The 16,302-nt window shown below is 48.9% G+C and overlaps 1 protein-coding gene across 1 annotated transcript; it reads left to right on the plus strand.

The window, feature by feature from the left end:
• Positions 1 to 9,251: 9,251 nt before the first annotated feature.
• On the plus strand, positions 9,252 to 15,510 carry RMI2 (RecQ mediated genome instability 2). Its single transcript, XM_003808323.6, has 2 exons — positions 9,252 to 9,580; positions 14,393 to 15,510. The coding sequence occupies exons 1-2, from the start codon at positions 9,286 to 9,288 to the stop codon at positions 14,539 to 14,541; spliced, it is 444 nt and encodes a 147-aa protein (XP_003808371.2). The 5' UTR covers positions 9,252 to 9,285; the 3' UTR covers positions 14,542 to 15,510.
• The last annotated feature ends 792 nt before the right edge of the window (positions 15,511 to 16,302 follow it).

A 16,302-nucleotide genomic window follows, 5' to 3' on the forward strand; every position in this document is an offset into this window, starting at 1 on the left:
AATTAGGTGGCGTGCACCTGTAGTCCCACTTACTTGGGCAGCTAAGGTGGGAGGATCGCTTGAGTCTGGGAGACTGAGGCTGCAGTGAGCTATGATCACACCATTGCACTCTAGCATGGGTGACAGAGTGAGACCCTGTCTCAAAAAATAAAAAAAAAAAGAAGAGGTTTATTTGGCTCACAGTTCTGCAGGCTGTACAAGCATGGCACCAGTATCTGTTCGGATTCTGGTGAGGCCTCAGGAAGCTTTTACTCTTGGTAGAAGGCAGAGCGGGAGCAGGCATGTCATGTGGTGAGAGAGAAGGGAGGAGGTGCTGGGTTCTTTTAAACAACTAGACCTCAGATGAACTCATAGAGTGAGACCTCATTGCTGCAAGGACAGCACCAAGCTGTTCATGAGAGATCCGCCCCCATAACCCAGACACCTCCCACTAGGCCCAACCTCCAACACTGGAATGATGTCACATTTCAACATGAGATTTGGAAGGGAAAAAAACATCCGAACCATACCATATACCTTCTTTGGAGAAATGTCTGTTTAGGTCCTTTGCTCATTATTAAATTGGGTTTTTTTGTTGTTGTTGAGTTGCAAGTGTTCTTTATATATTCTAGATACTAGACCCTCATCAGATATATGACTAGCAAATGTTTTTTCCCATTCTGTGAATTGTCTTCACTTTTTGGATAATGTCCTTTGATGCACAAAAGTTTTTACTTTTTATAAAGTCCAATTTATTTTTTTCTTTCATTGCTTGTGCTTTTGCTGTCATCTCTAAAGATCCGTCGCCAAACCCAAGGTTGTGAACATTTACCCTTCTGTTTTCTTTTACGAGTTTTACAGTTTTAGCTCTTATATTTCGGCCTTTGGTCCATTCTATACATAGACAGAGAGGTTGAACTTTCTTCTTTTTCTGATTGTTCTGGCATTATTTATGAAATGATTATTTTCCCATGGAATGACCTTGTTGGCCCTTGTTGAAAAGCCACTGGGGGCCGGGTGCAATGGCTCATGCCTGTAATCCCAGCACTTTGGGAGGCCAAGGTGGGCAGATCACCTGAGGTCCGAAGTTCGAGACCAGCCTAGCCAACACAGTGAAACCCCATCTCTACTAAAAGTACAAAGATGGCTGGGCGTGGTGGCTCACGCCTGTACTCCCAGCACTTTGGGAGGCCGAGGCGGGAGGATCACCTGAGGTCGGGAGTTCGAGACCAGCCTGACCAACATGGAGAAACCCCGTCTCTACCAAAAATACAAAATTAGCCAGGCGTGGTGGCACATGCCTGTAATCCCAGCTACTAGGGAGGCTGAGGCAGGAGAATCGCTTGAACCTGGGAGGCGGAGTTTGCAGTGAGCCGAGATCACGCCATTGCACTCCAGCCTGGGCAACAAGAGCAAAACTCCATCTCAAAAAACAAAACAAAAAACAAAACAAAACAAAAAAACAAAGATTAGCTGGGCATGGTGGTGCGTGCCTGTAGTCCCAGCTAATCAGGAAGCTGAGGCGGGAAAATCACTTGAACCTGGGAGGCGGAGGTTGCAGTGAGCCGAGGTCACGCCACTGCACTCCAGCCTGGGTGACAGAACAAGACTTTGTCTTGGAAAAAAAGAAAAGGAATAGATGTATGGGTTTATTTTTGGACACTCATTCTGTCCTCTGGATCTATATATGTCTGTTCTCATGTCAGTACCACACAGATTTCATTATAGTAGGCTTAGTGCCTTTTTGAGCCTCAGTTTTTTTTCTCCTATAAAGGGAGGGAGGGCAGAAGTAGGTCTCTGGTAGGGGTTTGTGGATGAAATGAGCTGGAATACATCATAGCAGCTAGCAGCATGCTTGGCCTGTAGTTGTAGTGGAAGCATTAATGTTATTATCATATCCAAGATGTAGATTGTGCTTAAAGACTCCTCAAGAGAGCTGGAAATGTGTATCAGTCAGTTTAGGCTTTAAAACAAAATACCATAGACTAGGAAACCTACAACAGAAATGTATTGCTCATAATTTCTTTTTCAGATGGGGTCTTGCTCTGTTGCCTAGGCTGGAGTGCAGTGGTGCAGTCACTGCTCACTGCAGCCTCCACCTCCTGGGCTCATGTGATGCTCCCACCTCAGCCTCCCAAAGTGCTGGGATTACAGGTGTGAGCCACTGTGCCCAGGCTGCTCATAGTTCTGGAGGTGGGAAGTCCAAGATCAAGGCACTGGGAGATTCAGTGTCTGGTGAGGACTCATATTGTAGCTTACTGTGTCTTCACAAGGTGGAAGGGGCAAAAGAGCTCTCTGGGGACCCTTCTTAAAAGGACACTAATCCCATTCATGAGGGCTCCATCCTTATTCATGAGACCTAACCACCTCCCAAAAGACCTACCTCCTAACACTTTCACGTTGGGAATTAAGTTTCTTTTTCTTTCCTTTTTTAAATTTTCTTTTTACATTTTTTCCCTTTTTTTTTTGAGACAGAGTCTTGCTCTCGTCGCCCAGGCTGGAGTGCAGTGGCACATTCTTGGCTCGCTGCAACCTCCGCCTCCCGAGTTCAAGTGATTCACCTGCCCCAGCCTCCTGAGTAGCTGGGATTACAGGCACCCACCACCACGCCCAGCTAATTTTTGTATTTTTAGTAGAGATGGGGTTTCACCACGTTGGCCAGGCTGGTCTCAAACTCCTGAGGTCAAGCAACCTGCCCACCTCGGCCTCCCAAAGTGCTGGGATTACAGGCGTAAACCACCACATCCAGACTCTTCTAGTTTTTTGAGACTATACAATAAATTATAGTTAACCACATACAGTGGAACATATGAATTTGGGAGGAGAGGGCACAAACATTCTGTTCACGCCATGGCAGTGTGCCGTGGACAGCAGAAATCACTACTGGTGCAGAGGGCCCGAGAGTGTCAGTCATCAGGCACTGAGGTGTGACTTTACCCTGTTCTACCCATGCTCCCTTGAGCCCAGCCCTGGGCCTGTGTGAAGTGGAGAAAAAGGGGCACCAGAGGCCAAGATGCATCGACTTTCACATGACCTGGTGATACTCTGTGAGTGAGAGAGCAGAAGTTTGCTTGTCACTGAGTAGGGGAGGGCTGGGCCCCAGAATCATTCTAGGGTCCCACCCCCAGACATTCCAATGCAGGAAGGCTGTGCTGCAGCCCTGGAACCTACAGTTGTCCCCAGATGTTGTGTTCTTGAAAGAACTGTGCAGTGAACATCAATCACCCACCATGCGGATTCCACAATGAACAGTTGACTCTAGTTGCCTTATCTCAGCTCTAGCCACCTGTCCTTCCCTCTATCCACCCATCCATCCACCTTATTTCTTATCTTTTTTTTTTTTTTTTGAGATGGAGTCTTACTCTGTCACCCAGGCTGGAGTGCAGTGGCGCCGTCTCAGCTCACTGCAAGCTCCGCCTTCCGGGTTCACGCCATTCTCCTGCCTCAGCCTCCAGAGTAGCTGGGACTACAGGCGCTCGTCACCACGCCTGGCTAATTTTTTGTATTTTTTAGTAGAGACAGGGTTTCACCGTGTTAGCCAGGATGGTCTCAATCTCCTGACCTTGTAATCCACCTGCCTTGGCCTCCCAAAGTGCTGGGATTACAGGCGTGAGCCACCACGCCCAGCCATCCACCTTATTTCTTGTTGCATTTCAAAGTAAGTTGCATCCAAAGTAAGTAAGAGACATGCATCCACTGCCCCTTTGCATACTTTGGCAGGCATTTCATTAAATACAGTTCAAAATTTGTGTGCGTGTATGTGTGTGTTTTCATAAAACCTGTATTTCAAAAAAAAAAAAAATTCCCCAGAGTATTCTTCCACGGTGCCAATCCAGGATAGTGGGTAAGACGTTATGTTAAGAACCACCATCCTGATTACTGAGACACCTAAGAGGAACCCTTTATAAGGGTTCCCAGGGTGGGGATGGGTTCCTGGCTCTACCTTCTCCTAGCTGTGTGGTCTGGGGTAGGTCACATCACCTGTCCAAGCCTCAATGTCCTCATCTCTAAATTGGGCTTAAGAAAAGTATCTACTTCTTAGGGTTGTCATGAGGAATAACTGAGTCTCTGCACATGAAGTGCCTGGCATGGTGCTTGGCACATAGTAAGGGCTCAGCTAATAACAGCTTTTGCTATTTTGAAGATGTCACTGTATGGGATACCCTTCCAGAACAACCCATTTTATTTTATTTTATTTTATTTTTTCCTTCAAGACCGAGTTTCATTCTTGTCGCCCAGGCTGGAGTGCAGTGGCATGATCTCAGCTCACTGCAACCTCTGCCTCTTGGGTTCAAGTGATTCTCCTGCCTCAGCCTCCCAAGTAGCTGGAATTACAGGCACGTGCCATCATGCCCAGCTAATCTTTATATTTTTACCGGGGACAGGGTTTCACCATGTTGGCCAGCCTGGTCTCGAACTTCTGACCTCAGATGATCCACCCACCTTGGCCTCCTAAAGTGCTGGGATTACAGGCGTGAGCCACCACGCCCCACCCAGAACAACCCCTTTTCTTAGTGTAGTAGGGTTGTTTCTGGAAACCAGAAGCATTTTTGGCCTGATTGGCCTGGGAACTGGTGAACGAGCAGATTGAGGATAAAGCCAAGGCCTACAATTCCTCTCACCTTACCTTTGTCCTCACTGGTGCAGGTGGCAGGAAACCGCCTTCCAAGGATCTTTGATCTCACTGGGAAGCTGGAGCTCGGGGAGGCTGGCACAGGGGGTTGCTTCAGGCCTGAGTGTGAGGGTGATGGATTGTGGTGTGGGGGAGGGGGGATAATCCTCCCTAGAGGGGAGGCTTACCCAACATGTGTCAACAGACCCCAGTTGTCTGCTCACGACTGTAATTTAAAATGCCGATTTTGCAACTCTTGGAGCTGGTGGAACACTACAGCCCCTCGGCTATTTTGCAGGAGATTTAAGGAGCTGCACGTTAGTGAACATGCAGGTTGCCTTGGTGCCTGAAGCAGAGGTCACGTTCTAGAGAGAGTTTGCAGATTGGAAGCCCACGGGCCAGAGTCAGTCCATGGATGACTTTCTGGGGCACATGGTTTGTTTTTGTTCCTTTGTTTCAGAATTGAATTGGTTGCCAGCATTTTTTTTTTAAACATGGAAATTATACATGAAAATGTCTTGAGCTGGGCGCGGTGGCTCACGCCCGTAATCCCAGCACTTTAGGAGGCCAAGGCAGGTGGATCATCTGAGGTAGGGAGTTCGAGACTAGCCTGGCCAACATGGTGAAACCCCATCTCTACTAAAAATACACAAAATTGGCCGGGCGTGGTGGCGGGCACCTGTAATCCCAGCTACTTGTAAGGCTGAGGCAGGAGAATCACTTAAACCTGGGAGGTGGAAGTTGTAGTGAGTTGAGATCGTGCCATTGCACTACAGCCTGGGCAACAGAGTGAGACTCCATCTAAAACAAAACAAAAACAAACGAAAAAAAGAAAATGTCTTGAAAAATCAGATCTAGCAACAATGGGCCCACAGTCCTGCATGACAACCACCGGCTGAGTGTGATGGACCCCTGTTGCTGGGACATCAGAAGGCCAGTTTGCCCCTGCTACACCAGGGTTACCTGTCTGTCTGCTGCTGACAACTTAGTTTGAGAACCCAGGCTTTACTGGTAAGATAGACACAGACACAACTATTTATGGCTCAAAACAGAGGGCAGTGAGTATTGTAGCTTAGGACAGTGGTTCTCCATAGAGGTGATTTAGTACCCTAGGGGACAGTGGCAATGTCTGAAGACATATTTTGGTTGTTGCAACTTGAGGAGGGTGCCATGGCATCTCGTGGGTGGAAAGCAGGGGTACTGCTCCATATCCTGCAGTGCACACGACAGCCCCCACGACAAAGATTATCCAGCCCCAGTGTCAGTAGGGCTGAGGTTGGGAAACTGTGGATTAGGGGCACCAGCAAACTGGTCTGGAAGGAAGAGGTTAATTCCAGTGGTGGAGCTCAACAAAGGCTCCCTGAAGAGAAGAGGTCTTGCTGCTGAGCAGGCACTTGATGACTAAGCCAGGTTTCAACTGAGAGCGACTGAGTGGGAGGCATGTCAGGCAGAGAACAAACAACCCAAGCAAAGGTCTAGAGGCACCTTTGACGGGTGGAGGTGGGTGAGAGTGTGAACAGTGAGATGGAGCCTGTAGTTCAAGATACATGAAGTTTGGGGTCAGGTGGATTTGGGTTTGAGTTCTGACTCTGCCACTCACTAGCCATGTGGCTTCAGGCTTGTCATTGGCTTGAACCTCAGTTTCATCATCTGTAAAATGGGGATAAGACATGAGGTTATGTAGGGCCAGACTCATCTATCCCCAGTCCTCCATTTCTACTCTGTGTCCCAGCCATCCTTAACTACTGGCAGTTTGCTACATGCTTCTTGCTTTGTCTCCCCTGTCTGGCCCCTCCATGTGCAGTTCCCTCTGCCTGGAATGCTCACATGCCAGATGTGTGGATTACACCATCAAGGTGTTATAAACCCGGTGCTGACATGCTAAGACTTGTGTTTTGAAAAGATCACTCTGCCAGCAACATGGTGTTGGGCTTGTGGGAGCAGGTGCAGGGAATCTGGAGGCCAAGGGAATGATGGGGGATTCCCAGGCTCATACAAGAAGCCTGGGGGCTTCTCCCTTCACGCTAACTCCCTTCTCTGTCACTTCTCTGTCCTTAAGGTACCTTGGGGGAAGGTCAGTGAGGACCCACCAGGCATGAACGGGTTGGATTCTCTCTTGGTTAATGTTCCTGCTCCTTTCTCAGCCTAGGAGCCTGGTTACTTCATAGGTCAGGGTTGAGGTGTTGTATTAGTCTGTTCTCACACTGCTATAAAGAACTGTCCAAGACTGGGTAATTTATAAAGGAAAGAGGTTTAATTAACTCCAGTTCCGCAGGGCTGGGAGGCCTCAGGAAACTTACAATCATGGCAGAAAGGGAAGCAAACGTCCTTCTTTATGTGGCAGCAGGAAGAAGTAGTGCCGAGCAAAGGGGGAAAAGCACCTTATAAAACCATCAGATCTTGTGAGAACTCACTCACTATCACGAGAACAGCATGGGAGTATCCGCCCCCATGATTCAATTACCTCCCACGGGGTCCTTCCCACGATATGTGGGGATTATGGGAAGTACAATTCAACATGAGATTTGGGTGGCGACACAGCCAAACCATATTAGGTGTAGAGGCCAAAACCTCATAGAGGCTACTGAGAGTCTATGGGCCAGCCCTCTAGCTTCCTTAAGCCTCAGTTTCCTCACCTGTGTGGAACAGTCTTTTCAGGGTCTGTGGGGGTACATGGGATACTTCCTACAAAGTTCTTACAATAGGACCTGGCTCAATTTTATAAAAATGAAGCTCTTGGCCGGGTGCAGTGGCTCACGCCTGTAATCCCAGCACTTTGGGAGGCTGAGGCGGGCAGATCACGAGGTCAGGAGTTTGAGACTAGCCTGGCCAGTATGACGAAACCCCGTCTCTACTAAAAAATGCAAAAATTAGCCAGGTGGGTGGCGCGCACCTGTAGTCCCAGCTACTCAGGAGGCTGAGGCAGGAGAATCACTTGAACCTGGGAGGCGGAGGTTGCAGTGAGCTGAGATGGCGCCACTGCACTCCTGCCTGGGTGACACAGCGAGACTCCGTCTCAAAAAAAAAAAAAAAAAATCAAGCTCTTGCTGAATACTCTCTGAATGCCTGGTACTGCAGGAGGCCCTGGGAACTCAAAGTTTCTCTTAAGAACTGACCTTGACTTTAAGGATTGCCTGATTTAGGATTTGTGGACTTTGCTGACTGGGGACATCCAATTTTTAGGGAGAGATTTCTGGGAATTTTATTTGAAAGATGCACACAAAGATTTAGCTTTTACGGGTGGATCACGAGGTCAGGAGATCGAGACCATCCTGGCTAACACGGTGAAACCTCGTCTCTACTAAAACAAAGTACAAAAAATTAGCTGGGCGTGGTGGCAGGCACCTGTAGTCTCAGCTACTCGGGAGGCTGAGGCAGGAGAATGGCGTGAACCTGGGAGGCGGAGCTTGTAGTGAGCCCAGATGGCGCCACTGCACTCCAGCCTGGGTGACAGAGTGAGACTCCGTCTCAAAAAAAATAAATAAATAAATAAAAAAGATTTATCTTTTAAGTAGGTCCACAGTGGATATATTTATAAAGTGAAAAATTGGAAATAGCCTTAATGTCCAACTGTAGGATATTGGTTTAATATGTGATAAGACAAATCGAGTATTATGCAGTCATTCAAGAGGAAGCAGATGGATATTTGCTGATACAGAAAGATGTTCATTATTAAGTGAAAACAATATACAAAACACTATTTGTATATCAGTAATAGGCCAGGCATGGTGGCTCACGCCTGTAATCCCAGCACTTTGGGAGGCCAAGGAGGCAGGATTGCATGATCCCAGGAGTTCCAGACCACCTTGGGCAACATGGTAAGACCCTGTCTCTACAAAAAACACAAAAATTAGCTGGACGTGGTGGTGCACGCCTGTAGTCCGAGATACTTGGGAGGCTGAGGTAGGAGAATCACCTATGCCCGGGAGGTGAACGTTGTAGTGAGCCGTTACTGTGCCACTGCACTCCATCCTGGGCAACAGAGTGAGACCCTGTCTCAAAAAAAATACACACACATATTTTAAAGCCTAAAGGCTAATATACCCCAAAATTAACAGTGGGTATCTATAAGCGGCTTTTACAATTATTTTCTTATTCTACATTTTTTCCCTATTTTTTTTACAATAAATGTGCATTTCTTGTCTGAAAAATAGCAATATATTTTATTAACCTTAAAATTATTTGATGCTATTAAAATATAACTGAAAATAATAATAAAAGAAAAGGCAAGTTTGCCAGCTCTCCCCGTCTCCCTCCCCAGCCTTATCTCCTGACTGGATTCTTGCTCACTCCCAATAAACACGGACTCTTAATTCGTTTCAGTATTTACTAACCTCAAAACAAGGCAATGTAAAGATGAATAATCATACTCTGTAGGTGATCTGCATCCACGCCAAATTTTGAGATGCGTTGAAAGAGGAAGTTCTTTACCTCTCTGCCTTCAATTATTTATTCTCGTTTAACCCATTTCCTCCGTTCATTACTAACTTGAGGGCGTTTATTTACTTTTATCTACGCATGCGCACTCCTGGCTGCTAGAGAGGGCCGCTTCGCCCGGCGGTCCCGCCTTCTGACGTCGACCATTGGCCGGCTCTGCCAGCGCGCTCCTCATTGGTGGCTGCGGGCCGGGCCCCGCTGCTTCTCAAAGTTGGCGGGAAAGCGGAGGCGGGGCGGAATGGCTGCGGCGAGGCGGAATGGCGGCGGCTGCGGACTCGTTCTCAGGCGGCCCCGCGGGGGTGCGGCTTCCGAGGTCGCCGCCACTCAAGGTGCTGGCGGAGCAGCTGCGGCGCGACGCGGAGGGCGGCCCGGGCGCGTGGCGGCTGTCACGGGCGGCGGCGGGCCGCGGGCCGCTGGACCTGGCGGCCGTGTGGATGCAGGGCAGGGTAGTGATGGCGGACCGCGGCGAGGCTCGGCTGAGGGACCCGAGCGGGGACTTCTCGGTCCGCGGCCTGGAGCGGGTGCCGCGCGGGCGGCCCTGTCTAGTCCCAGGTAATGCCCGGGCCTCACCGGGCGCCCTCTTCCCTGCTGCCCGCCGAGAAGTTGCCGAGGCCAGATTCGATCTTGTTTTTGACACTCGAACGGGGGCGGGGCGGGTCTGTCCCTCCTCCGGGCCTCTGCCCCTGCGGGTCCCCGCTTGGGTACCCTTGCTCCGGTCCCTCCTTGGTGAAGTTGATCTGATGATAAGCATCACCTGCCGTCCCTTTTACAAATACAGATTCCTGGGACTTTCCCACCCCTAGTGGGAATCTTCTGGGGAGGGACTCCGGCACCTTCGATTGTCACAAGCCCCCTCTCCCAATTGATATCCTTGTTTTGGGAAATACTGTCCTGGGAAACTTCTGCTCATCCTTAACGTCTCGGCTCAAATGTACCTTTCTCAGGGAAGTCCTCCCTAGCCCCTAGGAACGGGAGACCCTCCTGTACTTCTCCTTAATTGAACTGTCTTGGGCTGTAGCTCACTCATGTTTGCCTCCTCTCTTTTTTTTTTTTGAGACGGAGTCTCACTCTGTCGCCCAGGATGGGGTGCAGTGGCGCGACCTCAGCTTACTGCAGCCTCCACCTCCCGAATTCAAGCGATTCTCATGCTTCAGCCTCCCAAGTAGCTGGGATTACAGGCATGTGCCACCACACCCGGCTAATTTTTGTATTTTTTAGCAGAGACTGGGTTTTGCCATGTTGGCCAGGCTGGTCTCGAACTCCTGGCCTCAAGTGATCTGCTCATCTCGGCCTCCCAAAGTGCTGGGATTACAGACATGAGCCGCTGCGCCCTGCCTGCTTCCTCTCTTAAACCACTGATGCTCAAACTTGAGCCAGCATCAGTCTCTCCTGGAGGGCTTGCTAAAGCTGGGATGGCTGGGGCTCCACCCTCAGGGTTTCTGAGTCAGGAGGTCCAGGTGGGGCTGGAAATTTGCATTTCTAACCCCCTCCCAGGTGATGCTGATGCTGCTGGTCTGGGGACCATACTTTCGACTTTTTAAATGTTTTATTTATTTGAGTTAGGGGACTCACTGTGTTGCCCAGGCTGGCCCTGAGCTCAAGCAATCCTCCTGCGTCAGCCTCCTTGGGTAGCTGGGACTACAGGCCTGTACCACCACGCCTGGTGTTTGGGGGCCACACTTTGAGAACCACTGGGCCAGCCCAAGCTACTGGAGGGCCAGAGCTGTGTGGTCCTGACAACTGTATCCTCAGCATCTGGCCCAGTGCCTGACACATAAGTGCTCCAAGAACCAATAGTCTTGAGTGATAGGCAATGGGCATCCATCTCACTTGTTCCCTGGGATGTCAGTTGAGCACGTGTTGTACATCAGCCCCTCGTGTGCAGTGTTGGGCTGCAGCCCAGACCTAGATAAAGTCTCCTGGGAGACAGGCAGTGAGCAAGTGTCCCAGAGGATCGCTGATCTTTGGGGAGCCATGAGGATGTGCAAGGTGCTGAGTGGCCCGGGGAGGCTTCTAGAGGATGTGAGGTCTAAGCTGAGGAGGTCTGAGGCTCCATGGGCCTTCCCTCACCTCAGCTCCCTCCCCTGGGAAATCAGGCCAAGATCACTTCATTCCTAAGGGCCCTTCCTGCTCAGTCTTGGAGTCTAACTAGAGGCAGATAGGGCTGTGGTCTGGCCTGAGCTGCTCTGGACTTGGACAGGCTTAGGTCGAATTTCTGGTTCCACCCCTTCCCAACTGAGCTGCCTGGAGCACTCTTGTTAACTTTTCTGGACTTGTACTATTTTGTAAAAAGGAGCTAATCATTCCTGTGTGTTGTGTGGATTCAATAAGTAAACAACTGCCTTAGTACTGCACCTGGCTCACAGTGAGGATGCAAAATATCAGGACTCGTTTACTGCCACATGCTCCTGTTCCGTCCTCCCACTGCCTTACCCATCAGCCTTCCCTCTGTCTGCCTGCCCTCAGCCGCAGCGTTGGTCTAGGACAGGGTCAGCAAACTACAGGCCTCCTCTTTTCATGTGTCCTGCGAACTAAAAATGCTTTTAAAATTTTTATGTATTACTATTATTATTTTTGAGACAGAATCTCGCTCTGTCTCTCAGGCTGGAGTACAGTGATGCAATCATGGCTCACTGCAACCTCCACCTCCTGGGTTCAAGCGATTCTCGTGCCTCAGCCTCCCGAGTAGCTGAGATTACAGGTGTGCACCACCACACCCGGCTAATTTTTGTAGTTCTAGTAGAGATGGGGTTTCAACATGTTGGCTAGACTGGTTGGTCTCGAGCTCCTGGCCACCTTGGCCTCCCAAAGTGCTGGGACTGCAGGTGTGAGTCATTGCACCTGGCAGGATTTCACATTTTTAAATGGTTGAAAAGAAAATCGTGATATGTGAAAAGTATATGAAATTCAAGCATCAGTGTTCATAAGTTAAGTTTTATTGGAATACATTGGTAATTTACAGAATGTCTCGGGCCGATGTCCTACCCCAGCTAGAATTTTATTTGGGACAGAGACCCTATGGCGGGAAAAGCCCAAAATATTTGTCTCGCCCTTTACAGAAAAAGTTTGCCAACCCTTGGCCTTAGCCTTGGCCCAGCAAGTAACCCATGCTGCTTGGTGTGTTGGTTTGCAGGCAAAGCACCTTGCAGGCAGGCTGGGGCAGTCTCCTATCTGGTCTCAGCCCTGGCATAAGCCTGGCATCTAGTAAATACTTAAGTGTTTGAACCCATGGGCATTGGTGAACCTGTCTGACATACCCACTGGCCTGAATGCCAGCTGGCAGAGGCCATGTCATTTCTTCTTGTTAATTAATACTGAGTCCAGCTTGACAAAATTGACTCACTGCCATCAGGGAGGCAGGGAGGTAAGCGGGCCACTAAAACACAAAGTAACATTGCAGGCAAGAGTGAGGTGGCGCAGAGGAGGGACAGCTGATCTAGGTTTGAGGGCTCAGGGAAGGCCTCCTGGGTTGCCTGGGACTGAGAGGGTCCTGGGACGTGGGACTTTCAGTGTTAAAACTGGGACACTTGGGCACCCTCTGTCTGTGTGCAGTGGCAGGAGATTGTGCAGCTCCATGGAACAGCCTGTGCAAAGGCTTGAAGGGGATAGAGCCGCGTGCTTTTGGGGAGCCTGGGGCAGTGGTGGAAGGTAGGAGGGCTCTATCCTGATGAGCCTCAGTGGCTGTCTGGAAGGACCTGCCTGCTTCAAGATGGCCTTGAACTCTCCTCACTGCACTGCTGCTCTAGTGTTGTTCCTCCACCGCCTCTTCCTCTGGAACATCCAGGAGTTTGTTTCCATAAACCTAAGGTGCTGAAGAGGCAGAGTTGAAGGAGAAGCTCTTCCTGCCCTCAAGCTGCTCTCTGTCTGCAGGAGAATCAGAGAAACCATGCTTACCTAGATCGCGCTTGGATCAACTGAGTTCTGGAGGCAGGAGGTGGATTTGACAATGTTGACTGCAGCAGTGGGGTGGGGATGGTTTCGAAGAGGAGGAAGCTGGCAGGAGATGGGCTGGAGCCATTGGAATGGTCATGGCAACCACGGGGTGGGGATGCGGGAAGGAGAGGGAGAGACAACGGAGAGCTGCTTTGGAGTGGGAGAGGGTGTGGGTAGAACCTACAAGGCCAATTTGTCCCATCGCGTGCCTTCGAGTTCATCCGGCTGGCTGTGTGTGCCTTCTCAGTAGAGCTCCTGTTCCCCTCTCCCGGTTGGAATGCCCTTGGGCTTGTTCTTCTCTTCGTGGGCCTTCAGTCATTCTACTTCTGTGTGTTCCAACCCTACCAGCACTTTAGGCCCATTCAGAGGGGATGGCAAGTGCATTTTCAGAACTAGCCTCTGTCACGGAGGGACCCAGGTGGAATGTGGTGTGGGGAGTTCTGAGATACTTGAGCGCATCCTGCCTGGGGTTGAACAGCAGGATCAGAGGTCAGCTTGCCTGGGGCTTCAGTCAAAGCCCCAGTCCCCACGTGCAGTGCAATGAAAGCCTCACGGGGCAGGCAGCGGGGCTGGCACCGGGCCTGTCCTTCCTGCAGCGTTTGGAGTTTTCTTTTACACAATCGGGTTTTATGTGGTTGAGACTGGCCAAGTTTTGCTTTCAAGGAGAGTCAGTTCCCCAAGGGAATGGGAAGAGAGTCACAGTTAATACGTCATTAGATCATCCCGGTGGCAGCCGGCCCTTGTGTGGATTTGCTTGTATGTGCTGGAGGAGGTGGCAGGGATAGGTTCCAGCAGTTGGAACAGTGGGGCGGGGGGCTGCCTGCCCAGCCTTTTCAGCAATGTGGAGGGAAAATTGGATTGCTTAGTAACTGTCAGAGGGTGTCTGCAGAAAGAGGATGTGTCCTGTTCACAGAAACCAGTCACATACTCTGTAGCATTGAGCAAGGAACAGGATTAGAGGAAAGCTGAGGTTTTCTGCCCCTACCTCAGAGCCGCCTAATTATAACTCGCTCTGATGGGAGCGTCTCCTCCATTCCTTGGGCGTGGTTACATTTTACATGACAGTTTTGTTTGGCCTAGTAAAATCAGAAACCAAAGAAGATGGCTGGGTACAGTGGCTCACGCCTATAATCCCAGCACTTTGGGAGACCAAGGTGGGTGGATCACCTGAGGTCAGGAGTTCAAGACCAGCCTGGCCAACATGTGAAACCCTATCTCTACTAAAAATACAAAAATTAGCCAGGCATAGTGGCAGGCACCTGTAATCCCAGCTACTCAGAAGGCTGAGGCACAAGAATCACTTAAACTCAGGAGGTGGAGGCTGCAATGAGCCGAGATTGCGCCACTGCACTCCAGCCTGGGCGACAGAGCAAGACTGTCTCAAAAGAAAAAAAAAAAGAACTTTACTATGGGCTTTTCTTCTTTTTCTAGGAAAGTATGTGATGGTGATGGGAGTGGTTCAGGCCTGCAGCCCTGAGCCCTGCCTGCAGGCTGTGAAGATGACAGACCTTTCTGATAATCCCATCCATGAAAGTATGTGGGAACTGGAGGTAGAAGATTTACACAGGAATATTCCTTAGAGTATGTTGAAACTGTCGTTAAAAACAACCAAAATCCCGAAACTATTTAGAAGCTTATAATGATGTGGATTTCATGGACACTTTTCAATGCGTATTTTTCAAATGCATCTCAGAGAGCCTTGCTTTGGTTGACCTACCGGATGTAGGAATGTTTAAATCCTCGGATACTTCAGTGACACAGCCTCTGCTGCCCCTTGCTTTGCCTGTGTTTGCTGATGAAAAGCAGATGCTTGTGTTTCTTTTTCCTTCCTGGTTTGTGTGTGTTAATTCTCTCTCTCTCTCTCAGACACAGAAGTCTCATGTTGCATTTTCCAAATTTTATGAGTGATGATACTTTTTCCATTACTGCTGTGTCCCTGTTTTACAATGCAAAATTTAAGTACGGTCACTGCCCATGGTGATTAAAGTGTGGTTATGGTCAGGAAGACAGACTGTGTAAAAAAGGAATGACATCCTGGCTCCTCATCTTCTTCATCAGCAACTACCATAACCAGTTTGCAAGTCAAATGGCATTTCCTAACGGCAGGCATGGCGGCCCCTGAAAGACAACAGCTCCCTCTCTGCTTCGGACACCACTCAAACATTTAGACGCAGCTCTATCCCTTTTCCTAGCTAGAGAAGGTGATGCCTTCTTCCATTACTCAGAGATGTTGAAACGTTTTCAGAATTTCTTGTTGAAATGAAAAACATCAAGATAAAGGACGCCTTTCAGGCATTAGCTAAACTTCCACTTCATAACTTTGGGCGAGACATGGTGAGCCTCCTGGTGTAGAGTTCTTTTGTCTTTGTATGGAATGACTTTTTGCTGTGATGGTTTTGGATGTTGGGTTTCTGCTGTCTGCTTAGTACCCATGCCTGAATTTTTTGAGATTGTAAATATCAAAGGAGTTAGATTGTGTTCTGACATGGTTGTAGACTTTCACCTGGATTATTGATATTCTACCTCTAATAAATTTTTAATAGGCTGTATAGGTTTTTTTTTTTTAATAGACTTTTAAGAAAACAGTTTTAGGTGTTCAGGAAAATAGAGGAGAAACTACAGCGTTCCCATATACTCCACACACCCCACTCCCAGTTTTTCCAGCTATGAACATCTTTTATTAGGATGGTACATTTGATAAACCAACATTACATTCTTATTAACTAAAGTTTAGTTTACATTAGGCTTCATTCCTTCTCTTATACATTCTGTGGATTTTGCCAAATGCATAATAACATGTATCCACCACTACAGTATCATCCAGAATAGCTTCACTGCCCTAAAAATCCTCTGGGTTCCCCTTATTCACCCCTCCCCACCAACCCTGACAGTCACTGATCTTTCTTTTCAGTTTTGCCTTTTCCAGAATATCACATAGTTGGATCATACAGTAAGTAATTTTTTCAGACTGGCTTCTTTCATTTACTATGCATATAAGATTCCTCCATATCTTTTTTTTTTTTTTTTTCTTTTTTAACACAATCTCAGTCTTGCCCAGGCTGGAGTGCAAGGGCACAATCACAGCTCACCACAGCCTCAACCTCTCAGGCTCAGGTGATCCTCCCATCTCAGCCTCTCAGATAGCAGGACTACAGGTGTGCATCACCATGCCTGGTTAATTTTTTTGTATTTTTTGTAGAGACAAGGTTTTGCCATGTTGCCCAGGCTGGTCTCAAACTCCTGGGCTCAAGCAATCTTCCCATCTCGGCCTCCCAAAGTGCTGGGATTACAGGTGTGAGCCATTGTGTCTGGACTCCTCCAGGTCTTTTTGCAGCTTGTTA

The sequence above is a fragment of the Pan paniscus genome, chromosome 18, assembly GCF_029289425.2.
Source record: "Pan paniscus chromosome 18, NHGRI_mPanPan1-v2.0_pri, whole genome shotgun sequence".
NCBI lineage: Eukaryota > Metazoa > Chordata > Mammalia > Primates > Hominidae > Pan > Pan paniscus.

Bases quoted from the DNA above. Each gene is read 5' to 3' on its own strand.
- RMI2 (XM_003808323.6), top strand. From the start codon at position 9,286: ATGGCGGCGGCTGCGGACTCGTTCTCAGGCGGCCCCGCGGGGGTGCGG. The intron at 9,581-14,392 runs GTAATGCCCGGG...TTCTTTTTCTAG, and splicing joins GCGGCCCTGTCTAGTCCCAG to GAAAGTATGTGATGGTGATG.